General features: G+C 40.8%; 1 protein-coding gene across 3 annotated transcripts in view; it reads left to right on the plus strand.

Annotated features, from left to right (window-relative positions):
- MYO1B (myosin IB) overlaps positions 1 to 24,614 on the plus strand; it is a 116,611-nt gene that overhangs the window by 10,901 nt on the left and 81,096 nt on the right. For all 3 annotated transcript variants that reach the window (XM_005145572.2, XM_031045838.1, XM_005145573.2), the window contains exons 2-3: positions 7,037 to 7,177; positions 22,554 to 22,669. In XM_005145572.2, the coding sequence (XP_005145629.1) occupies positions 7,043 to 7,177; positions 22,554 to 22,669 (251 nt within the window). In that variant the 5' untranslated portion in view covers positions 7,037 to 7,042. The remainder of the gene's footprint in view (positions 1 to 7,036; positions 7,178 to 22,553; positions 22,670 to 24,614) is intronic.

Genomic DNA, 24,614 nt, shown 5'->3' on the forward strand with positions numbered 1-24,614 from the left:
CTCCTTGTTTTCAAAAAGATTCCAGAGAATCTTAGCAAGGTATGTGCCAAAAAGAAACCCCCCCTTACCGCTGAGTGATTCATCCCTTTCTGTAAATGGGGACCTGGGATGGTTATAAAGCTCTGTGGTTAGGTAATGACTAAGAAAAGCCTAAAAGTAAGAAACCACCGTGGATCTTGTTTCTGCTGAAGTCAGTGGGAATTTAACCAGAAGTTTGGACTGTAGACAGGCTTGTTAGTGAAGACCTATTGCCGGATGCATTGAGGCTGCCCAAGGTGTTCTCCCCATTAAACAGAAGTAATTTTTGAAACAGAAAAAAAAGGGATAAAAAGCTAATCAGGCACCATCAGAAAAGGCTTCTCCACATCTGTAGTCTTTGAAGCCTGTCAATAGAATCCAAAATGTAAAGGAAGTTTTGCAGGTAAAAAATGGAGTATCAAACATCTTTCAATGATTTTAAGACTGTATTTTAGCAGGTGCCTTAGCAATGGTGAAGGACCCAAATGTTTTCCCCCAAACCTAAGTGTGATTGTATGACCAACCTAGATGAGGTAAAGCAAGGCTGCAGTTTGACTTGGGAAATAGATCAACCCCTGAGTGCAATTACTGGTGGCAGTTACTTGGTTGTGGTTGCAAAATAATTACTAGAAGTAATTTGAGAACCTGTACTGCTGGGATTATAAAGCAGAAACAGTAGAATAGATACACCCCATGGTGTCCTACAGCAGGTAATATCCGTACTAATCTTATTCCATCTAGTATGCAAAAGTAGCAGAAAATAGCCTTAGAGAAATGCAAACACAACTCCTCACTCCTTTGCCCATGCTTATCAATTAGTCTTTTATTAGGGAGGAGGAGGGTGAAGCTGTATCTGCTGTATGCATGGCTCAGGTTATTTTAGCTTTGCAGTGAGGTACCATGCACCTTTTATGTGATATGAGAGTGGTGCATAGTCTCGTCATGTAGGATATGAAGAGAGACATGGAAGAGGCATCTCACTTTTGGGGGTTAATGACAATTAATTGCTGCTTAATGTAGATTGTAACCAAATTGATGTAAAAATAAGAAACCCAGACAAAACTCTCAACAACCCCCCCAAAACCAACCCAAAAATACTCCCCCCCATAGCAAACCTCAAAAGAACTCAAAAAACAACCACCAAAGCTCTCCCCTCTGCATGTATAAAGACCCGAGTTCTGTTAATGAAGAAAACTTCAGCCACTGTTTATGTCGTAGGAGATAATGTCCCAGAGAACAGTTTGTACACATCCTAGTGAAATCTAATTATTACGCTATCAGTTATTCTAAACCGCAGCTAAGCCTCTGCTGTTAGACTACTAAAAGATGACATTGCTTCATGGGATTGCAGCTGTTTGCTACTTTAAGTGGACTGTTTCTTTCATGAAAATTACCAAATCTTTAGCTAAATGTGTGGCATTGGGTAGCAGGAGCCAGTGCAGCATTTGTTCCTGCTATGTAAATCTGCCGGCCGAATCTTCTGTCATCTGAATTGCAGTCAGTGGTGCACAACTGTCCTAATCTGATGTTGCTAAAGGGCCGTTCCCATTTAGCTGATGCTGAATGCAAACATTCCTGCAGTCCAATACAAATATAGCCCATAATGCCACGTTTTCATCTGAAATTCACTGAAGCTGTTTGTTGTGAAGTACTCAAGGAATCTAGTGCATGTTCAGTGCCTACAGAAAATAAAGAGAAGTTGCACAAGGCTCTCAAATAATACTGATTGCTGGGTAGGTAAGATGTGAGAAACATTAGCTAATTCTAAGCCCCAAATAATAAACCTTTTCACATTGGAAAACACTGATTTTTTTTTGCAGTAGAACTGTGGGAGGAAAACGAATTCAGAAGATATTCAGACATCAGCCTTTCCAAAGGGAAAGATGGAGAATCAGAGGAAGCATTTTAGTTCTTTAGGCTGTTGCAGTATCTATTAACATTCCTTCCTGCAGTCTGTCTCTCAGGTGTCTCAAGTCCACATTCTTGCAGGAAGAAATCATGAGCTGCAACACTGTGCTGTTTTATGGTGTTTGGTTCTTCACCACGTTGATGGTGACAGAGCAACATTTGTGAGCTGGGCAGGAGGGTGCAGGTGTTCCTAGCAGGCAGCAGATAGGAAATGATGGGTACATTGTTCCCCTGTAGCATCTGAAGACGAAAATGTTAGGGGTTCTGGAGGGAAAGCAAAGATTTCCTTTGGATGATATCAATGTTTTTTTTCATACGTGCTAATGTAGGGAAATCGAGCCGTGTGTGAAAAAGGCACTGTCATAGTTCAGCTGCACAAAGGTGTTTCCAATGATCTTGCACCTTCTGCGCATCAGTCAGAGGCCACTGATGTGTGGAGTTTGCTAGGCAGCAGAAGAGGATGAATCTAAACCCTGCCTCTTGTTACATTTGTACTTAGGCTTGTCATGAGTGGTACAGGATGGCTGTAGTCCCCTTTGCTTTTGTTTGGTTCAGGTAATGACAGGTCCTTCCTAGCTGCTCTTTTGCAGCAGTGGCCTGACAGTGTCTCCACTCTGTGTGGGTTAATTGCTCCCTGACAGAGAAAAAGGGAGTGAGTGGGCAAGTGTAATTACAGCCTGTCAGGGGCTTGGGATCAGGCGTGGAACATGGAATCAGTTTGAACTCTGCTATTGATTTATTGATGGTGCAGGTTGTCCCTGTTAATTCATAGCAAAGAAAAAGGTCATTATTTTCTACAATGAGTTGGTGGTAGTGAAACAAAAAGCTTTTTTGTTTGTTTTATTTTTTTAATAGTCAAAGCTCGAAGCATATATTGGGTACATCTGTTGTGTCAATTTTGATGGCAGGGAAATTGCCCTTTTGCTACAGTGCCACAGAAGGAAAACAAGCAACCTCTACAGTGAGTGGTAATTCCAATGCAGCAAATGCAAACGTGTGCTAAGGACTGCACATCTGTAGGAAGCTGCTGACAATTGTTGCCGTTTTACTGTATGAGGCTGTTGTGGAAAGCCTTGGACAATTCTCTAACATGCTGTATGCCAATAATGGGATATTACTTCATTTCCCCCTTAGAGAATGTGGGAACTTAATTGTACAAGGCTTTTGGGGTTTTGACTGTTCTCTGTATCATCTTCTATTTATAGTTTTGCTCTTGTTTTAGGTTGGCCAATGGTAAAACTGCTCTGGCTGTGGAAAAGTGGTATTGTTAATTCGCCATCCTTGTGGCTAAGAGGAGCAAGAAGGTTTTAGGTTTAACTGACCTAGCTGAATGGCAATCCCAGGCCTTGCAAGTAGTAGATACAATTGTCTGTGTTTCAAAATGCTATGTGTGGCGTGGGAGCGTGTGGATAAAAGCATTTTATAGACTTAGCATGCTCCTCCCGGGCATGTTGTCCAACATAAAACAGATCAAGCTGTGAAGGATTGCTGAATAATATGTTTTCATTTTTCTGAGAATGGAAATGTGTTGAAAGTTTTCTCACTCCATTGAATTAATGCCTAGATAGGAGACCAAAGTGAGGAGGAACAGATTTGACAAATGGAGAGCAGGAGATGTTCTGAAATGCTGCCGATGTTTGCTGTGGGGATAAGAAGGGTAAATGTGGGAGAAGGCTCAAGTGGGTGTGGGAGAGATGAGGGAATGTTTGAGGAAAAATATGACTGGCAGAATGCAAGCGTTACAAGAATTTAGAGTTTTTTTGCTGAGCTAATTTGTTGCTATATTAATAATTTGCAGCTGCAATCTTTATACAATCTGGTTTTCCTTGATGTCAACAGAATGAGACGCTGCAGCCAAAAAAGCAAGGTAGTAGGTAAATCGGGGGAATACTACTTGTATTTTGGAGCTATTCTTTATTGCCTTTCCAATTTGAAAATACAACAGAGTTCACATGGAGCCTCACAACAATACCTCCATCCACCTTCCCGTATTCAGCAGTCTGAAAATCACTAAAGGTGTCCTTGTTTTAAAGGGCACAGCCCATTCTAGTTCTTTCCTCAAACCTAATTTCCTGTTTGCCAGTGTTTGCTCTCTCACCAGCACAGCTGTGGTTTCAATCCTTACTGATCTCTAATGCACTGGGAGCATGTTTTGGTCCCATTCCTCTCATACTTCTGGTTCTTCAAATGATTCTTGAGAAACAGTCATCTTTTAAAGGTGCATGGATACAAGCATAGCTTACTTTTATGTCCTGTTCTCCAAATGGAGGTGATCACGCTGTCACCAGCACTGGTGGGAAAGGATTTTCAGCTGCAAGGCATTCTTGAATATATGGCAAATACGAATACTTGGACATGGATTTGGATTCAGTTTCTGAGCTTAGTGACATATTGCTAAAATCTTGACTGATGTTTAGTCTTGCAAGGTAGCAAGGGTTTGATTCTTATTTTTTTCCAGTAGTGCTGTTTTTTTGATTTTTTTTTTATAACAGCTACTTTTAAAATTGTCATTTGCTGTTTTGAAAGTGCTGTATATATTCATCTAATAATACTTCTAAGAGATGAAATTCAATTATTGTTTAAATTACATCTAGTTGTTTAATTATGTTTAAACATGGTTGGCTTTTCTTAACAGTGCTTTTTTTTCCCACTTGTTACCTCAGCTAGACCATCAAATTATCCCACAAGTTTGCTGGATTTCCCTTTGCTGTTTGCTAAAACCAGAGCAGGGATTATGACTGCATTCATAGCCCAAAGTGGGGGCTAACAACACTGGTATGGCAGAATACTCTTAAATCCTGCATCAATGTGTGAGGCAGTCTTTAATGAATATTTTACAACAGCTAAGCTATTGCAAAATATCAGTGTTAAATGAGATGTTTAGGCATATTGTGAGCTTTGTTTCTATTATTTTCTAGCTTGCAAGTTAATGGAAATATTTCAACCATAATGTGCTGTTAAATTACTGTGGAAAAAAGCAAGTTGAAAATTAACCTTTGACCATAAAATGGAACTTTTCAAATGTATTGGTAAATTAATATTTGTATACAACTTTCTGATCCAGCTTTTAGTAGTAGCTATAGTGTCTTTGTGCACCTCTTCTGCAAAATGTGCCTCTGAATTTTGGAATACATGAATGTTCTTGATGGGTTTGGCTGCTCTTGGTCTTGAAATTCCCAAGCAGTGATGCATGAAGTGTGGTAGGTGGTATGTAATTTCACAGTGGTAGATGAGGTATACTACTTAGAACTTAAATTTTATTGCCCATATTAGGATTTTTATGTTGTCTCTTTTTTTTGTTTGTTTTTGGCTGCAAACCCGATATTTAATAAGTTCCATACTTAAGAAGGAGCCTTCAAAAAGTTTTTGAGCATTACTTGGTGTATAGGAAGTAATTAGGTCATTGAAACAAGACTGGTAGTTTAAAGAATGTGTCTTAATGGGATGCAGAAGTGGAAGATACCTCTGGAAAGATTTTGTGAATGTTTAAAATTTCTTTTTGGTGAACTTTTAAGAATAAAAGTATCTTTCTCTACAAAAAAATATTTATCCAGTGTTTTTGTTTGAAATAAAAGCTCTCTTGTTTGTTTAGCAGAGTTGACTCAGCTTTGGTTGGTTACCATAGTTCAGCACTGTTTTTGCGTTTCCATGTGAATTTCTAGTAATTCCCAGGCTTGGTTCAGGTTTGGGGGGTCTTGTTGTATCACTTCCACTAGCTGCCTGTGGAGCTGTGCTTCTCTTCGTTGAATTTGGAAAAACATCAAACACAACTTAAGTCTTGACCTCATATCTCTCAAATGCCACTCATTGCTCAAAAAATTAAATAACATGTAGTAAAGCGGTGGCTGTGGACAGAAGCAAGAGATAAAAGGCTTTGCTTGTTTAAAATTAGTTATGTGATGGGTAGCTGCTATGGCAAGTTAAGGCTGATTGTATGAGGTAATTTTAAGGTGCTTTGAGAAACAAGAATAAATATTTAGAATTAAAATAATGCTGCAGTGATAGGGGGAGAGGGGACAGCCTGATAGCGTTTCATAGCTGGGAGGTTGCAGCTGCCTGGTGAAGTTCTGCTGTTGTTCTGTGTAGCTGTGCGATAGCTGGTTCTTGGTTTTTGTTGTCAGCAAAGTTGTTCTCTCATCTGTGGTTTCCAGTCTGCAGGCCAACAGTGCTAATCCAGCCATTATGCAGTCTTGTCCTAGAAGCTGAAAGAAATAACTGTGTGCCTGGAGTTCTTGAGGAGCTTTGTTAATCATCCCTAGCCTTTGGATTGGAAGGATAAAATGCTGGGAGGAGGTGTTAAGTTTTGGCTTGACCTTGACTTCTTTGTCTGAATTACTTGGTGACTTTGATCCTGCTTCCCTGTTTAAGCCCAGCTTCCTTTTGCTACTCCAGTTATAGTGATGCAGAGACTCCACTTGTCATTGGATTGTTGCTGCCCCACAAGGATGCTCCCTTAAGCAATAAAATTAAAAATAAATCCACAACTTAATTGTATCTGGTTAGGAAATTAAGTCATTTGGTAGCCTTGCATAACCAGGAGCAGTAGTGTACTGGAATATAGGCACTCCTAGTGTACAGGGTTTATGAATTGCAACAAAAAAGTGTGGGTTTTGTCTCTCAGTGGGTTCACTTGGTTTCCATGTAAAAGTTGATAGAGTTGGAGAAAAGCAGGTAAGGGTGAGAAAGAAATTCAGATTAGGGCATTGAGAAATTTAAACCCTAATTTGATAGACTGGAGATGTTGATGAAGTTCTTGATAAAACTTGGGTTTGTGTACACTTGAACACTGTAATGATGTAGTCCAAAAAAATCTGGATGTGGTGCCCACTGGAATCTTCATTCCTGTTTCTTGTGGTTTCATATTTAACGTATAATGGACCAGAAGGCATTGTTGACCCTTAGAAGTTAAAGTTTTGAAGTTTTATGAACTGTCTGGGTAGACTGAACGACTTTGAGAACATTCCTTGGAAAAATGGTTTCAAAGTAGTGTCATTCAATGGGTTTTTCACTTGTATGCCTCAAATAGTGTTACTGGATAATGCCTGTGAATAATTAGAATAATTTTGAGCTAACTTTATTCTTTGTCATTTTCTTGTTTCTTTCTTTGCAGGAGAAAATGGCCAAAATGGAGGTCAAGACGTCACTTTTAGATGACATGATAGGAGTGGGAGATATGGTTCTTTTAGAGCCCCTTAATGAAGATTCGTTCATCAATAATCTGAAAAAGCGCTTTGACCACAATGAAGTATATGTGAGTATATGTTAACAAATAGCATCCTGTGAGCAGCTATGTTGTAATTATTAAAATATGTGTTTGTTTATAAGGATACACATAGACTGAATGTCCGAACATAATCTGTTATATTAGGGACATTTTTAACCTTTCTTTTGCTGCAGTCTTTCCTGTACTGTATTGTTTGCATCTGATCTTTTCCATCCAGGATATTTTTTCTTTTTCCCCTTGCACAATGTGGTACACCTCTGATTTTCATAAAACCAGTTCCAGAACTGATGATGACAGTGACTTTGATAGTTCTATTGTCAGGGGACATCGCAGTTACAAATAATTCACTTTACAGGGAAGGCACTTCCAGGATGTTAGAGCAGTTGATGTTGAAACAATACATGTTTGGAATATGCTTGGGCTAGCTTATAAATTGCCTGCTATCTTGGGCTTGCAGAAAAATAGTGTTAATAAATGGTTAGACTTTAAGGTAGAAACAGTGATCTTGGATATATGTGGAAGTAGTAAAAATCTTCAGGCATATTAATCTAGGAGTGATGATAAGTGGGAGAGATGTTGTGAACTGACAGTTGAAACATGGGCAGGAAACGAAGAGATAAACTAATTCCAGTGAAGCCTTTCATTTCCTGCTTCATCTTTGTTCCATTTTTGTTAAAATGTCCTCAGTATTGCATCTGTTGTACTGCTGAGGCTGTGAGAACTTGAAGATTTGTAGACTTCCAAGACTGCTGGTGAAAGACAAGTCTTTTAAGAGTAAAGTTGAAATAGTTAAGCCAAAGCATAGCTATGATCTGCAAGTGATTGTCTGCAGCTTACTACAATCAAATACACATGTTCTGTACTTAATTATAACTTAGCCCTCACCCACTTTTAATTTTCAGTGTGTCTATATTTTTCCTTCATGCTAAGCATTTGAACCTTTGTGGTTTCATTGTACTTTTCCATCCTCCAGTATGGGAGGACTGTGTAATTTTTGTTTACTGCTTCTGTCCCTTCTTTATAGCCTGTGCTTTTGTACTTCTGCTGTTCATGGTTTGCTGTGTCTTTCTGCTAATGTTCCCTTTTCTGTAGGCATTAGTTTGGTAATTGCAGTTACTTCTATCAGCTATTGTATCACCTCCATCTCCTTAAGTCTGGGCTGACAATTTAAAATAAGACAAGGACTCTCAGTATCCATTAAAACCTTCTTGGAGAAGAAACCAAAATGATCTGTATTTGTAAAGCTTGCTTCCATAATGGTTAAAAACCCAACATATTGGTACCTTTAAGAGTTACATTTGCAAACATTTGTGTCTTGGATTTTCTTTGTGGCTTGAAGATGTAGTCTAGTCACTCTTGACAACCCCTGGATGTTCATACAGGCAGGTAGATACCAGGGTCCCCTGCTGCTCTTTTGTCTTGCTTTTGGCAAGTCCTCCATCATCAACAGCTGCAGTAGCTGCCTGTTCTGGGATTCAGAGGGTTTCTTTAGTCAGTGGCTTGTATGATTAACATTTTTCACATCAGTTTTAGGGTTAACTATATTCCTGATACCTACAGAAAAAGTGAGTGTTACTGAATCATCTCATTCCACTTCACTTGAAGAAAATATGAAGGAGAAGAAAAGGAAAGGGAATTTGCCCAGAGATTGAAGAAGACAATCTCTACCTTGCCCACTCTTTGGGTCATATTTGAAAGTTCTGTTTAAAGCATTAAGGATACAAACCTATTTTGTGAGGTTACACTAGACTGCACAGTCTCTTAGAAATACTGCTGTAAGTCATGCGGGAGTGGATTTCTCATGGTGGGTGTTGTTTTTCCACTGTAAAGTACTATGGATTGCAAAGTATTTCATTACATGTTTCTGTTTAATTTCAATTGGATAGCTTTTTCTTGAAATAAATCAGTCTGAATGACAAATGGCTAATCTGTTTCATTTTTATCTGTTATTAAGTGCTAGGCTGACGACCATGTTCAAACACAGAGTTCTTTGAGACAGTGACAGTGAAGCATGTTATTTACCCCCCTCCCCAGTTCTGATTCAGCTGGGCCTGGCACTGACATGTGGTGTAATTAGCTGCATTATGGGCTTTGGCAGGTGATACAAGGTGTCACACTTCTTTTGCAATGTAGGATCCTCTGCCTTGTAGGTGGGAAAGCCTAGTACTTAAATGTGCTCTTTTGAGAGGTGTGAACTGTTGCCAGAACCAGAGGAGGTTTTTTTTGTGTTATAGTTTTTGGTTAGTTTCTTTTTCTTTTCTTTCTCTTCTAAATCATTCTGGTGTAGTTTGTTGCACCATCATTTACCCTTTTTATCTCCAAGGTTATTGATCAGGAGTTGTTTGTTTGGGGTTTTTTTTAAGGTCTTTCAAGTACTGTTTGTGAATCCACACTATGAAGGCAAAATATTGCAGATCTTTCCAAGTATGAAAACATTCACTACATCAGTGGTGGAAAGAAATGTTTATGTCTGTGCCACATGTGAATGGTAGTTTGTGATCCTGTGTGGTGTTATTTACTAAATCACTTGAGGAATATTATCTCCTTTTCCTACCAGCTGAGTTCTGCTGCCCTGCAAATTTCATGCCACTGTTGTGTATTGTAGAAGACTTTTTTAAGTCACAGGAACAACCATGTTAATTTTCAACTGCAGACTCTTCTCCTTATTGCAACCTACTCTCTTCTCCCCAGACTTCATCCATGAAAACTACACTTTCAATTTCTGTTTCTAGACTCAGATGAGCACAATGAAGCCTTTGTTCCATTTGGAAGTAGTGTTTTACTGTGTAAAATCCATAGTTTCAGTGCTATCTTGGGGAAACTGTTAAAGTGCTACTGTTGGTGCGTAACAAAGACTGCAGATTTCTTCAGCTCTAACAAGCTACATACACAAGCTGACCTCTCAGGCTGCTTTCCGAGGGCAGTAGGAATGGGTTTGTCTTTTTATGGCTCAGTTGTTGGGTTAAGTTCAGCTCTTATGTCAATGCTTCATTGTAGGCATTGCCAAAAGTTGTGTCAAAGTTTAAAAAACTTCATCAAACTGAAGCCATATGAATGGATTGAAATGTTTCTACAGCAGTAAACCAGGGCTTACTCAACATCAAATTCTAAGTAGTTTCCTGTAGACTGCCAGCTGTACCTGTGCTACATATGTTAATTTTAAATTGGAGCTGCAGTTATAACCTTCAAAAGGATTTGTTGTGAGGAATGAGTTCTGTTAGCTTTGAAAATGCTGTAACGTTGGCCAGACATTGCATAATTGTGTAGCCTGTCTTTACAGGTAAACCAACAAAGGGGGCTTATAAGAAAGATGGGACAAACTTTTCAGTAGTGTGTGTTATGATAGGACAAGGGGTAATAGTTTTAAACTAAAAGGGGACAGGTTTAGACTAGATACAAGGACAAAACTTTTACTATGAGAGTGGTAAAACACTGGAGCAGGTTGCCCAGAGAGGTGGTAGATGCTCCATCCCTGGAAACATTCAAGGTCAGGTTGGACAGGGCTCTGGGCAACCTGACCTAGTTAGAGGTGGCCCTGCTCATTGTAAGGGGTTGTACTAGGTGATCTTTGAAGGTCCCTTCCAACCCAAACCATTCAATGAGATATGAGAGTCAGATCAGGCCATCAGTGAACAGTGCCAAATCTCTCCCTGTAGCCAGAGATGACAGGATAAATAGGCTTGTTCCACTGGAAAAAAAATACAATTTTTGTCTTTTCCAGTCTCTTTCACAGTAGTAACGTTTGATGCTGGATGTTTGATGTTGGAGATCCTAATGCCAGATCCATTTACCCCTTTGAAATTCTAGATCTTCTCTGTAGGAGCTCCTTTTTGTGAGAGCATTGAGAGCTGGATCTCCTGACAGCCCTCTTGTACCTTCCTGGGTATGGTCACTGTAAACCCTTCAAGAAAAATAGCAGTTTCATGCCATGGTGCAAACAGAGCAATAAGTGTACTCTAAGCAGTTAGAGGACAGACTACAGCTTGGTTACCTGTTGTTCAATTTCATGTGTATTTGATGGAAAGTTTAATGGACTTGGGTGCTGGGTTGCATACCAGAGCGCAAAGCTGGAGGCTGTGCCTATAAAAATAAGCATGAAGGCTGGTGGAGCTGGAGCTAGGCCAAATATTCTACTAAAGCCCATCAGATTCTGCAGTAATCTCATGCTGAGTGGCTTTGGGGGGGAGGGCTCATTGAGTAACACGCATGTGTTAATTGGACATGGGAATCTTGGAATTTAGTCATGTCTGGAAATGTGTGGGGTATGTCTGACCAAGAAAAATCTCATTAGAAAGCTGTGATTGTTTATTATGTTCTTTTTTTTTGCAACTCTTAAACTTTTCATTGATGAAATCTGCATTGCTTTTTTCACAGAAGTTCTGTAAATATCACTTGCAAAAGCGTGAGAGCTTTTCTGTAACTTTACAAAGCAAAACGTGGCTCATGGGCAGTGCGGTTGGCAAGCAGAAAACACCCACAATGCTGATTATTTGAAGGTTCCAGGGAGCAGTTTGTGTGGTTAAAATGCGTGACCCAGAGACCGCATGGAAGACTTCAAATACATTCATAAACTGCAGTTTGTGTGTGACTGATGAATTTTGACTCGTTCTGTTGAACTCCCTCCCTGAACTTTCTATTTTTTAAATGATTTATTTATTAAGTTGGCAGAAATATGGTGAGCCAATGCGGCTCAGCAGCTATTTCTCATTTGTATTTTGGGATGCTGACAAATGGGAGGGAGGCATCTGTGTCTATACGTGTATTTACGGTGACTCATGAATTGTAGAGTTTCGGGATAAATTGTAGTACATGTATCAGTCTGAAACTCATTTTGGTGTTGGGTTTGTTGCTTTGTGAGGTGTGTGGAAGCAGCAAGGGAGGTGTTGAGGAGTCTGGAGGGAAGCGGAGCTGCGTAGGCTCACGTGAGTCAGCCTTTAAAGGCCAGATACAGCTTTATTCTGCTGCCCTGCACATTTTTCCCTGCAGTTATGTTGTTTCTTGAAGTCTTCCCAAATTTGCAGAGGTCAACATTTTGTTCCCTACAACAAAATGTTTGTTTGCTTTTTTTGTTCTTACAACAAAACAGAATCTGTCTCTGATGTCAGCGTTTAATTTGTGTGTGGAGTTCGTGGGATGCTTTGGGCAGGAACAGTCTTATGGTACTGAACACATGTTGTTTTATCACTGAGACGTTAAATATTTGGCATTCCAGTGTGATAACTCAGTGTTATCTCTTTGAGGTAGCATCCTTGTGGCTGCCTTCTGGTGGTGTGGCTGTTTGTTGTGATGTGCTTGTTTCACAGACTGAGCTGCTTCCTGTTGATATCTGGTGCTTTAATATTAAAGAGTAGCGTTTTTGTTTCTGACTTGACCTTATTCCACTATGTCTGTCTGTGTTACTGATTCACCCCTTTTCCAGATACTTTTATAGTATTTATGAGTTCACTGAATTGCTGCCAAGTGTAGTGCCTTTGTTCCTACTGCACTTGCACCTGGCACTGCAGATGCTGCATTTGGAGGAAGAAGGTGGGGACAAAATTGTGGTGAATGAGACCAATTGCCTTGGTTTGCATCAGCCTTGTGTGACCATCAGTCCATATAACTTCATTGCTGTTGTGAAGAACAGAGTTTTGTGATATTGGGAGGATGGAAATGGAGCATGCTGGGAAAATCATCTGTTGTAATACAATCAAATGATTGTTGAGGTTCAGTTTTATTCTCAACTTTATTACCTTCTCATGTCAGCGTGATCATGTTGGTCTGTAGTATGTTGCTTTTGAGGACAGCTGGAGTCCTTTGTTGGGTTTTGAAGAGGGCTGTTGTCCCCTGTGGTTTTGGGTATGCCCTAGCTGCATACATGGCTGTCAGGATCAGCTCTGTGCCTTCACAGAAGAATCTATGCCCCTACCAGACCCAGCCCTTCTCTCTTATGCTTCAGTGTATTCACTTGCATTTGTTCAGTGAATCCAGCCTGGACTGCTGGTCTTCCTTTGGGAGCTTGACATGAGTTGTAGGTGTCTGAGTCATTTCTTAAGGTCAGGATGGTTTAAGAGCAGCCATCCGTCCACCTGTAATGGGAGCCCAGGGGACCTGCGCTTCCTCCAATCTTCTCATCCTCCCTCGGGGATTGCATTTGTTGTTCTGAGCGATTTTCCCATCTGTGCCTCAACATTTTCCCTCTTTGAGGGAAGCTACTGAGTTGTAGTAATAATATTGTTGCAGCTGCCACAGGCTAGGACTTTGAAGCCTGCTGCTTCTCCTTCAGATGTGAAGAAAGGCTTGTGTGCTCAAGGCACATCTTTTCTCAGGATAGCTCATGGTCTGAGAAGTGGTATTCTGCCTCCCTGTAAATCTTGCTTTGCTTGTTATCTAGGTAGAACTCTTGTTGCTCCTCTGGGCCATTCACATCAGCTGGCTCTGGTCGAACAAACTTCTTGCCTTGCTTGGAGTCAGGAGTAAAGATTTTCACAGCCAGCAGGTTGGCTGCTGTGCACCTTGAAGTGCCTCGTGGGAGGAGAGTTGCTTATCTCAAGGCAGTGCTTTGTTTCCCTTCCTTTTTGTACTGCTCCCACAGTTCTGAGCATAGCGTTTGGGACACTTGTTTGTAGGCTTTGTATGCAGTATTTGTATAAGGGAGTACGATCATGGAAAGTTGTATACATACTGTGAGCTGTGTGTCAGGATCTTCTTCCTACACACTTTCTTTTTTGCCTGTGATGTGACACTTTGAAAGAAGAGAGGAGGTGATGTAGGAAATGCCTCCTGTAGGGCCCCAGGGACTGTTACAGTGTTAGCTCTGCTGCAGAATGATGTGAAGAAATCTTCGCTAAGGTGATGATGACATTTTGGGCATTCACTGGTGGTTTCAGTGCATGTTACATGAAATAAAAACAGAAAAGGAAGATTAATGACAGATTAGCAAATAAGAGAAGCAAGAGTGTCCAAGTGCTGTAAAAACATGGTTTTCACTCTGAAGAGTATAAGTTAGTCTTGGCTGCAGGATGGCAGGAGCCTCTCTTCCCTGCCTTCCTCCTCATTTTATTCATACAGAAAAGTGAAACATTTCTGAATTAGTGCTCTTGCTAATGTTTTCACCCATGGGTTCTTGGCATAGATGCTACCCAGTCTCCAACTACTGTTTGCTTATGATAACAAGGTTTTATCTTTTGAGAAGTGAGCAAGTACTGAAGTTCTGGAGTATTTAAATGCCATCTTAGTCAAAGAGTCTGCTTTGGGTTGACTTCCTCATCACTTACTTTGTAGGTTTTCTATATAATTTTATCCTTTGTAGGAATTTTATTTGTTTTTATTAAAACATCCCAATGTAGTCAGAGGGGCAGATGGCTGAGATGATTCATCTGCTTCTTTAATAACAACATTAGAGTCTGTCAGAATGATCTCTAGGTTAGCAGCAATATTCACTGAGCTGCGGAGATTTCTGTGCCCTCAAGAAACTCGGAAGAGAAACCTCATAATCTGTGCACATGCATCCCCTTTAAGTGCTTGTTTCAACTTGCTGTGTGGGTGTCTCTCTCTGGGAAATTATATGCCTTTACTTCAGGGCCCAGATCTAAAGCAGGTTACAGTGTGATTAAGGGCTTGATCATGGCCGTTGTGAGTTACCTGTAGCTTGTTCAGACTGCTGCTGTTTGCACAGGGACTTGCAGGATCAAGCCCATGTTGAAGAATAATTTAGCAGAACATATATTGCCCGTGTCATGATTGTTTGCTTTGGGATATAGATACACACTTCTCCCTTTGTGTTACCTGTTTGAGCTTTGTTTCTTGTGTCATATCAGCCATCAACGCATGTAGCAGAGGACTAAGATACACTAATGCTGAATTTTGTCCCCTCTAGCAGGAAGATGGTTTTGCTTGAACTGTGGATACTGTTGCCTCAGTTTCTTCTTTTCCTTAATTTCTTTATTTTTCTTTTTTTTTCCTTTTTTTTTCCTTGATCTGTTCTTCCCTTCTGAGTTTCAGAAACTCATCCAGTGCTCTTCTGTGTAGTGTTCTTTACAGTCTTTACTGTCTTATGCAGGTTTTACAAGGCTGTCTATCATGATTAATAACTGCATTAAGCACATACAATAGCTCCCAGGATTTGGGTTATTTTTATTGCAACATACAGACTTTGCCCACTTTATTTCTGGGGCTTAAATGCAATGTCTGGGAGGGTGGTCTTGAGCAAGAGAGTTTTAGTCATCATGGGGAACAGGCTGAGTTTGTTCAGACATTGAGTATTATATTTCTTCACATGATTAGAAAGGACTCCATCCAAACTAGTGAAAAATAGTATCAAGGAGAAGGAGAGGTTGCTCCATATATACATATGTATATATGTCTGAAGAGAGAAATACTTCTTATGAGAGTCTGGTTTGTATTTTCAGTTTACTGCCGACTAGCTTTTGGAAAAATAACATTGGCCTCGCTTACAATGAGAGGGTTGGAAACAGGCTTTCTTGTCTGTACAACTCACTGATTACTGTGGCCTCATTAGAGCTGATCAGGAACTTTGCAGAGATGCTGTGTTTGCTGGAAAATATGAAAAAGAGGAGACAAAACATGGAATTTTCTTTTGCTAACTAAGAATTAGTGTTGTGATGCTGTGTTAATACAATCTTTACTGGATATGGGAAAATCCACACAGAAGCTCCTGTTTGAGGAAACTTTGTTAGTTCTTCTTGTTTCCACTTGATCATTGCTCTTTGGGATCCTGAGCTTGTGTTGTGCCTGCATAGTTGCTTGCAGATGGTACCCAGAAGCTCTGCTTGTGCTTCCAGCTCACTGACACACAAGGAGCGTTAGCCCAGTATTGGCTCAAGGCAAAGTGCAGTGGCACAGCTTAGATCACAGGTGGAGTCTATTTTGTATGTGCTGTCTTGCCCCTGGTGTATGGCAGGATGAAATCATAGAATCATGGTATCATAGAATAGTTAGGGTTGGAAAGGACCTTAAGATTATCAAGTTCCAACCCCTCTGCCATGGGCAGGGACACCTCACACTAAGCCATGTCACCCAAGGCTCTGTCCAACCTGGCCTTGAATACCGCCAGGGATGGAGCATTCACAACTTCCCTGGGCAACCCATTCCAGTACCTCACCACCCTTACAGTAAAGAATTTCTTCCTTATATCCAATCTAAACTTTCCCTGTTTAAGTTTTAACCCGTTACCTCTTGTCCTATCACTAGAGTCCCTAGTGAAGTAGTCCCTCCCCGGCATAGGTCCCCTTCAGTTATTGGAAGGCTGCTATGAGGTCTCCACGTAGCCTTCACTTCTCCAGCCTGAACAGCCCCAACTTTCTCAGCCTGTCTTCATATGGGAGGTGCTCCAGTCCCCTGATCATCCTCGTGGCCTCCTCTGGACTTGTTCCAACAACTTGTCCACACTGAAGCTGCCTCATGTTCATTTTCTCATTGACCAACACCCCCAAGTCCTTCTCCACAGGGCTGCTCTGAATCTTCTCTGCCCAACCTGTAGCTGTGCCTGGGATTGCTCCGACCCAGGTGTAGGACCTTGCACTTGGCATGGTTAAACTTCATGAGGTTGGCATCAGCCCACCTCACAAGCGTGTCAAGATCCCTCTGGATGGCATTCCTTCCCTCCAGCGTATCAACGGAACCACACAGCTTGGTGTCATTGGCAAACTTGCTGAGGGCACACTCAATCCCACTGTCCATGTCACTGACAAAGATGAACAAGACCGGTCCCAACACCAGTCCCTAAGAGACACCACTCATTACTGGTTTCTAGCTGAACATTGAGCCATTGACCACAACTCTTTGCGTGCGGCCATCCAGCCAGTTCTTTATCCACTGAGTGGTCCACCTATCAAATTGATGTCTCTCCAGTCTGAAATCCTAGTTTGTTTGTCTTTTCCAAGTACCCAGCCCATCCCTCTCTGCCTACATTGCTATGCACAGTAATGCAGTAAACCAATGCCTCAGAAACAGTAATGGTGTAAGGTGGCTTTACTTTTAGTCTTGATGTTCCTCTTATTCTTTTTAAACATAGCACCTTGCAACTTCACAAGTGTTGCTATCCTGAAAAATACACAATGGACCAGAAGCAGGGTGCATTTAGCTATTTTATTGTGGCCAACCACAGTGAAAACCAAATTTGAGCACACAGCAAGACTGTTCAAATAATAGATGATATTTTACTAAGGTACTGATCTAGTTGCTACTGTTTAGTAAAATGAGAGATTTCATTACAAAGTAACTTTGCAGTGTTGAATTTGCCCAGTTCTGTTTGAGTTTGGGATGGTTCAGAAAACTGAGAACAGGCTTCCTCTGTGTCTGCCATCTCCTTGGCCTGGGCTATTCTGATCATGCAGCGGCACATGTTGTTATGAGCTGGCAGGACCCAGAACTGCAGTACTTCAGGCAAACACAAATGAAAATGAGTATTAGAAACAGAGTTTTGCATATGTCACATTAGAAAAACCCACAAAACCAAAACGCAGCTCCCCCCAGCAAAGAAAACAGTGCTGCCCAAGCCAGGGTTCTGGATTTGTGCCAATAAAATCTAGTCACGCTTCTCTTTGATCTAACGTTAATGTCTCTCATTTCAGTGAAGTGTTTTAGTGGCATGATGTAAAACTCTTAAAAGTTATAGGAACCCTGTACATTTGAGCATAATCAATACTAAGGAAGCATGCATCATACATATCTGGGGTATTAAAGCTACTCTGCACGAATGCGAGAATCAGCATTCACACTAGCAATCTTATTTCACTAGAATTCTTTGTTTTCTATTTCTGTGTTCCAATAAAATGGAGCACAGAAAAAAATAAAATAAGGCAAAAAACCCCCCAAATAATAGGTTTAAAAAATTAGTAGATTTAAAAAAAATAGAATAGGGCAACCTTTTTGGCCTTTAGGAATCAAGCACACTTGTAGGGTACATTAGCAATTGGGCATTTTAAAGCTGAAGTGACTTGTATGCAGCAACAGTTTGTCTGGCCTGTTACTAGCTACCATGAGTAAGAAGCAGTGAGTTTCTTTTAAACAGAGCTGACAAAAGTGATGTAGTGTGCACTTTCAGGTTTGCAGCAAATCTATGTAGATGCTTAATGATTTTAAACTCTGCAGGAGGCTGCTTTTGTCACAAATGCAGAGGAGCTTTTAAAGATATGGAGCAGGCTGTACGATAACTCTTATGCTGCAGCTTCAGCTGCTCTCAGTAATGTTCCCTGGCTTCTGCAGCTGCAGTCTCTCTCTTTTGGGTCCTTGGGGTATTGCAAGACTAACTGTACCAGGAGGAGAAATCACTTTGTCAATATGCTATATTGTGTGTGTGAAATATTCTCCCATAAGCTCTACTTAGCGGTGTTCTGAAAGCTCCCTTTCTTGAGTTGGCCTGTATTGCCTCTTCCTCTTGTATCAGATTTTACCATAGTGCTTGTGTGTCCTGGCTGCAGAGGTGTTTGGAACTTTCCCTGCACTCTGTAAGGGTTTTGCAACCTCTCAGCTAAAAAGGTCCACAGGGGTTTTAGGCAGTTTGCCAGTTTCTAGCAATAGCTTTCCCCAGTGCTTGTCTGGGAACAGGCTGCTTGCTGCCTGTAGGTTTCTCCTGAGCAATGGATACCTCCTATTGTCTTGCTATTTTAGGCTTTCTCTTAAACCACTCTTAAAGCTGCTTGGGTTAGAAAGGCACAGGCGTCTTTGCAAGGCACGTACAAGCTTGAAGTAGCAGCAGTGTCTTGCTCCAGGAGGTTATGTTAGCTTTCAGTCCTATGGGGAGAAAATCAGGCATCAAAATGTCCTGATCCTTGCATCTCCAACAGTACTTAGAAGTGATGTGTAACAGATATTATCATCTTTTCCAGTTGAATTGTGATTTGGAATTTTCTTCCTGCTTGGGGTATTAAACCCTTTGCTGAACAGGAATGAGTTGTATGTGTTGTTTTGGTGGAGAATGCAGAATGTGCTGACATTTGACCTGATAGACATTTCAATGCTCTTTTGCTAAGATGAAATGTTAGCCCATTAACAGTGTTGCCATAGGACGTGACAGATGGACTGATAAACAACGAGTGAGAGTACTCTTGGTTTGGGTTCTGGACAAACATGCCAAGGAAGCAGAATTTTCCTTGTGAGTTATTGCATTAAAGTTGAAATTTGGAGGAAGGAGTGTTATCAAGAGTCTCTGGTTAGCAAAACTTGAGGAGACAGCAGATCTTGCCCAAACTTGCATAACGAGACCATGTTAAAGCCAAGAAATCTCCTGCCTGCATTCTGTGCGTTCATCGTCATGAGGCCATTCCTCTGGGGTTTAAGTTTTTCCTTAAACAGGGAAAATGAAGGATCTCTTTAGTCTCTGGAGTGCCACAGTATGGTCTCCCACTACTCTTGGCATTTTTCTTTCATCACTGGAATGTTTCTATGCTTGTCCCTTGCTCAAGGATTTAAGCCATTTATGTTGTTTGTTTATAATAGAGTTCTGGTGGGAAGGCAGATGTTATGTGGGAAAGCTATTTTCCGGATCTGTTTATCCCTGTTATGTGGAATCTCACAGACCACCAGTAGCAAGTAGCTATTAAGCATCAGCTTTGTTACTGGCATTTTTAGAAGAGGAAATACATTAGTTCTTGTAAGCGGCTTTGCAGCAAAAAACAATGATTGCTTGGCATGGTTTGCCTTGGTGTTTAAAATGGACATGAGTATGTCTTTGTTTCTATATAGCCATCTGACCTTTTGAAGTATTGGTATTTTAGGAAATGGTCTGTATTTGTTCATGTCTGACAAACAGCTGACTTGAATTCCCAAAATACATTGTCTAAGCAATACTTAGCCATGAAGAGATGATTCTAAATAAATCTCATTTGAAAGCCTGTATTCAAAATAAAAAATCAAAGGTTTTTCTTTCACTCATCTTTCTCTACCTTGGCATCTTGGGGTACTTCAGGGAATTTAGCAATTACATTATATGCTGTTATGGTGGCAGATGAGCTGAAAAGGGCAAGTTTTCAAGTTTCAAAGGATTTCAGTTTCAAAATGCAGTCTTAAAGATCTGGTCTTTGTCTCTCTTATGCTGATTGTTTCCAGCGTGGATTTCATGACAGGCTGAATTCACAAATTGTAAGGATTTAGGAAGAAACAAATCAACATATTAATGTTTTATTAGGAAAGAGTCCTAAGTGGAGTATCCATGCAAGTGTGAAGGCTGGAAAGCTTCTTACTCTTGACTGTTACCCTTGACTATCTGTTACTCTTGGCTGTTTCTCTTGACTATGTTACTCTTAACAAGAATCTGTAGACTTGCAAATGGCCAAAACTGCCATGTGTTAGAGGGCAAAGTAGATTCTGTAGAAAGGCAGTTTTTGCCTTTGCATCTTTTTCAACCAAAGCCATTAGACATAGATGGAAAACATCTTCCTCCTTAGGGGGAGGATGACCACAAACCTAGACCAGGTTTTTTTTATCAATAGTTGAGGAAAATATATCATCATACCCAGTGGCATGTGTTTGAAATTAGCAGAAATCTGAATTATTTAGGGGTTGTTCTCAACAGTCAGTATCTGAATGCCTTTAGGGGCATTTTTGTCCTGGATTGCAGTGCAAGGCAGATTGGAGTTGTTGTGTTTTGAGCTGTAGCCTGGCTGCCAAGATGGGAGACAACTTCAGGCTTGCTCCCTGTCGCCAGGCTCTGCATGGGCTCTTGGGGTATTTGTTCTGTTCTGGGCTTGGATGCACGGGGTGAAATGTTCTGCAGAAGTTTTCTGACCAGCTCTAAAGGAGATGGGGGGGGAAGTATATGTTTAGGGGTGGTGACTTTTGAGCCCAAGTAGTGAAGTATTTCATTGTAGCAGCAGTTATACAATGAATTGTCAGCAGAGGCTGCTTCTGTTTCATCCAGTGGGTAGTAAACACTACAAGGGTTTAACTACAAGAGTCTCTGGAAGCCTCATGCTATGTATTTTATTGCTGCAGCCTAGTTAGCTCAATTCTGTTTTAGACAGGATGGAAAACACCATGGGGGTTCACAGCTTGCCTGTGCATACGCATGCTACAGAAAATGGGAAATCTTGCCCTCCTAGCTTCCTGCTTAGGACCAGATTTAGTTAACATTTAGCAGAGAATTGCTTTAGACAGGAAAGCTAGACAGGGAAGGGTTGCAGCAATTAATAGTATTAATTTGTGACTGCAGCTGTGGAGGTAATTCAGTGCTCTGCTGAACCTGTTGGTGAGTACCTTGGACTCCTCATGCCTCTGTTCCCCTTTCAAAATGCCTGTTAAGCACATATTAATGCATATTACAGCACATATTACTTCTCTTGTGACAAAAGTTGTGGGGAGAAATCTAAATAGTGATTGCAAGGTGTCACTGCAAAGAATCATGTATCTCTGTAAAAAACACTACTTTACTTCTGTAGCTACTAGCAAATGTAATCCAAATAACGGGAACCTTTGGCTTTTGTGTACAGCCCTTACACCTCCCAGGATGCCCCTGGTTACTGGAAAATTGTGTTTCACCACCTGTTATTTGTTTCTTTCATGGTTGTGGAAAGAGATACCGAACACTTGGGGTTTAATTAGTCTTTGATCTGTACCTGCAGGCAGGGTGGAATGGGGGTTTGGCATTTTCTGCCACTCTAGTGTATTTGAATGCAGCCTTTGCAGCTGGGGGGAGGTGTAGGAAGCTGCAGGGCACCTCCCAATAGGCTTGAAGAGGGCAGGTTAATGGTGTCATGTGCTGACATGGTAATCATGGTGTATGGTATCAGTCTTCATTCGGCTCAGCAGTGAGCAGGACCTTACAGAGTAAAACAGTGTGTTACTCCGTCTGCTTTCCAAGTGTGTGTAGAGTCTGGAAATACAAATCATGCTTCGTGTCTGCTAAGGAACTACAGCAGGACTTTGACTGACTTGAATCCTAACAATAAATGTCTTTGACAGAAACCTGTCACAGGCTATTAGCCTTCAGGTTTCCTCTCTGTGAAGCTCTTCTGTGCCTGAGGCTTTGAACAGACAGAGTGAAGCTCCTCCTTGGGTGAGGGAGTGCAGTCCAACCCTGGCCTTACTTTACATGGTTTTGTAAGAGTGCCTGAGGGCTGCAGCAAAGCTCCTGTGACATTTGCCATGCAGATGGAGCGGTTCTTCAGGAACTTCTGTGTCCTTTTTCCTTTCCCTCTACCAGCTGAATTTGTCACAGAAATATGTAAGATTGGGTTTTCTTTTAAAATATGTTCACGAGAGGCTTTCTGTTATGTAGAATAGCTGCTTGGTGATTGATGAGAGAGATCTAAAAGGTCTTTCTGAGCTTGTGCACCTATTTTGTTCATTGCTAGAATTACGCCGTTTGATTTTGCGTGGGTATTAAATGAGACAATAATATATAAGCAGCAAAAGTATGTTAAAAAGTAAAATCCATGATAACTTTTCTGTTCTCCTTCAACAGACATACATTGGTAGCGTGGTGATATCAATAAACCCCTACAGATCTCTACCCATTTATACTCCCGAGAAAGTGGAAGAATACAGAAACCGAAACTTTTATGAACTCAGTCCTCACATGTAAGTACAAAGAAGAAGTTTTAGTTTTCATTCTGTCCCGGAACAGATGGTGCCAGCTGCCTGTCTCCTCTAAAGGTCTGTGTTGATTAAAGCAAATGAAACAAATATCACACTGCCACTCCCCCCAGATGAGTTTTTATAAGTTCATCCTTATTTTAGAGAGAAATCAAGATGAGCTGCTCTTTCTGTTTCATCTATTAAGATCCTGGTATATGCATTTTGGAACATTTTCCTCTAATTGTTAGCAGTAGCCTTTATTATTGCACTGTAAAGTACTCTGTTTTCAAGGAAATCTGTTTCTTACAAAGTCCAGATTGCCTTGTGAAGGCCTCTAAGTGTCAAATATGTTTGAGTCATATAGTGTTACTTTTGATATGTGAAACTCTTAATTTCTCTCTGCACAATGCAAAAAATGAAAAAACCCTTGTGATGAATGCAGAAACATATTGGATGTGTCTGAATGGTAACTGTAGGGAAATAAAAGCTTGGTCTCCTCTGTGGCGGGTGGAAATGAGCCCATTCTAAGAGGTCAGCCAAAGTGTCATGAATATATAATGCAAATTTTAAGGTTAAAATATACAGCATATGTACAGACATACAATATTGCAAAGTTTGACTTGCATATGATGTAAATTCCAAGTTGAAATTTAGGAATAGAAGACTGGGAAGTAGGTCTAAGCTCTTATTCTGACTTTCATTCACCTTCTGCAAGTCTTCTACAGTGGTACATATTGCAGAGAAGTCAGAGGCCTTTTCTTATGGTTGTAGAGAACAGACATGACCCATATTATTTGATTTTAATTATTGAGAGTAATGGTATATGGTTAAGTCCTGTCCATAAAAGGACAGGACTCTGATCATGGGTATGGGTGGTATGGCTGAAAAGGAGGTACCTGGTCTTCAGGGTCTGTATGTTGCAGTAATGGTTTTATCCTGTTTGACATCATGGTGATGAGATTAAAGCCAACTGCTTCTCTCCTTGTTGTGACACTAGGATAGAGAAGTGTTTCCAGTGTGTTGGGAGGTTGCCACCTGACTTTTCAGTCACATATTTGAGAGACTTACTTCAGTGATCAGTGATAGCATAAGTGCCTAAACATGGCCATACATTTATGCATCTTCCTTCTGCGTTAGCTTTTAGGTTAAAAGCAAATTATGTATGGAAAGAGTTCTCAAAGTTATTCTGTTCTGATTAACATTTTGCCTTCACACTTCATCTGTAACATATCTACATACATTGGCTTAAGTGCAAACAGCAAAATCATCAGATCAAATAAGCTTTAAGTAGGTCTTGGCCCTCTTGGATCTGAACTCTGGCTATGTTCAGGTTTTCTTCCTTTATGCTTTTGTTCGGCAAGCACAATTGCTTGCTAAATTAACATAGTTGCTTGCTAAAAGAACTTTCTGCTCTGCTAACTTTGTTCAGCTGCATAAAATTTGTTGTCATATGATGGAGGATTTTAAAACAAAAATCTGAGAGTTAGTTTGACATTCTGAAAGTCAGTGTGTGTACTTGGTGTCCTGGCTTCGGCAGTAATGGTCATTTTTCCCCTTCTTAGTAGCTGGTTCAGTGCTGTGGTTTTGACTTTCAGCCTGGGAACAGCTCTGATAACACTGATGTTTTTAGTTGTTGCTCAGTAATGTTTACTCTGAGCAAGGGCTTTGTGAGCCTCATGCTCTGCCAGGGAGGAGAGGAAGACAGGAGGAAGCAGAGACAGGACACCTGACCCAAACTAACCAAAGGGGTATTCCATATCACAGCAGGTCATGCCCAGTATATAAACTGGGGGCAGTTACCTGGAAGGGCTAGATCTCTCCTCGATCAGGCTGGGTATCGGTCAGTGGGTGGTAGGAATTTGTATTCTCCTCCCTTGTTATTTCCCTTATCATTATTATTATCGGTGGTAGCAGTAGTGATTTGTGTTATACCTTAGTTACTGGGCTG

This window comes from Melopsittacus undulatus, chromosome 8 (genome assembly GCF_012275295.1).
Source record: "Melopsittacus undulatus isolate bMelUnd1 chromosome 8, bMelUnd1.mat.Z, whole genome shotgun sequence".
Taxonomy (NCBI): Eukaryota; Metazoa; Chordata; class Aves; order Psittaciformes; family Psittaculidae; genus Melopsittacus; species Melopsittacus undulatus.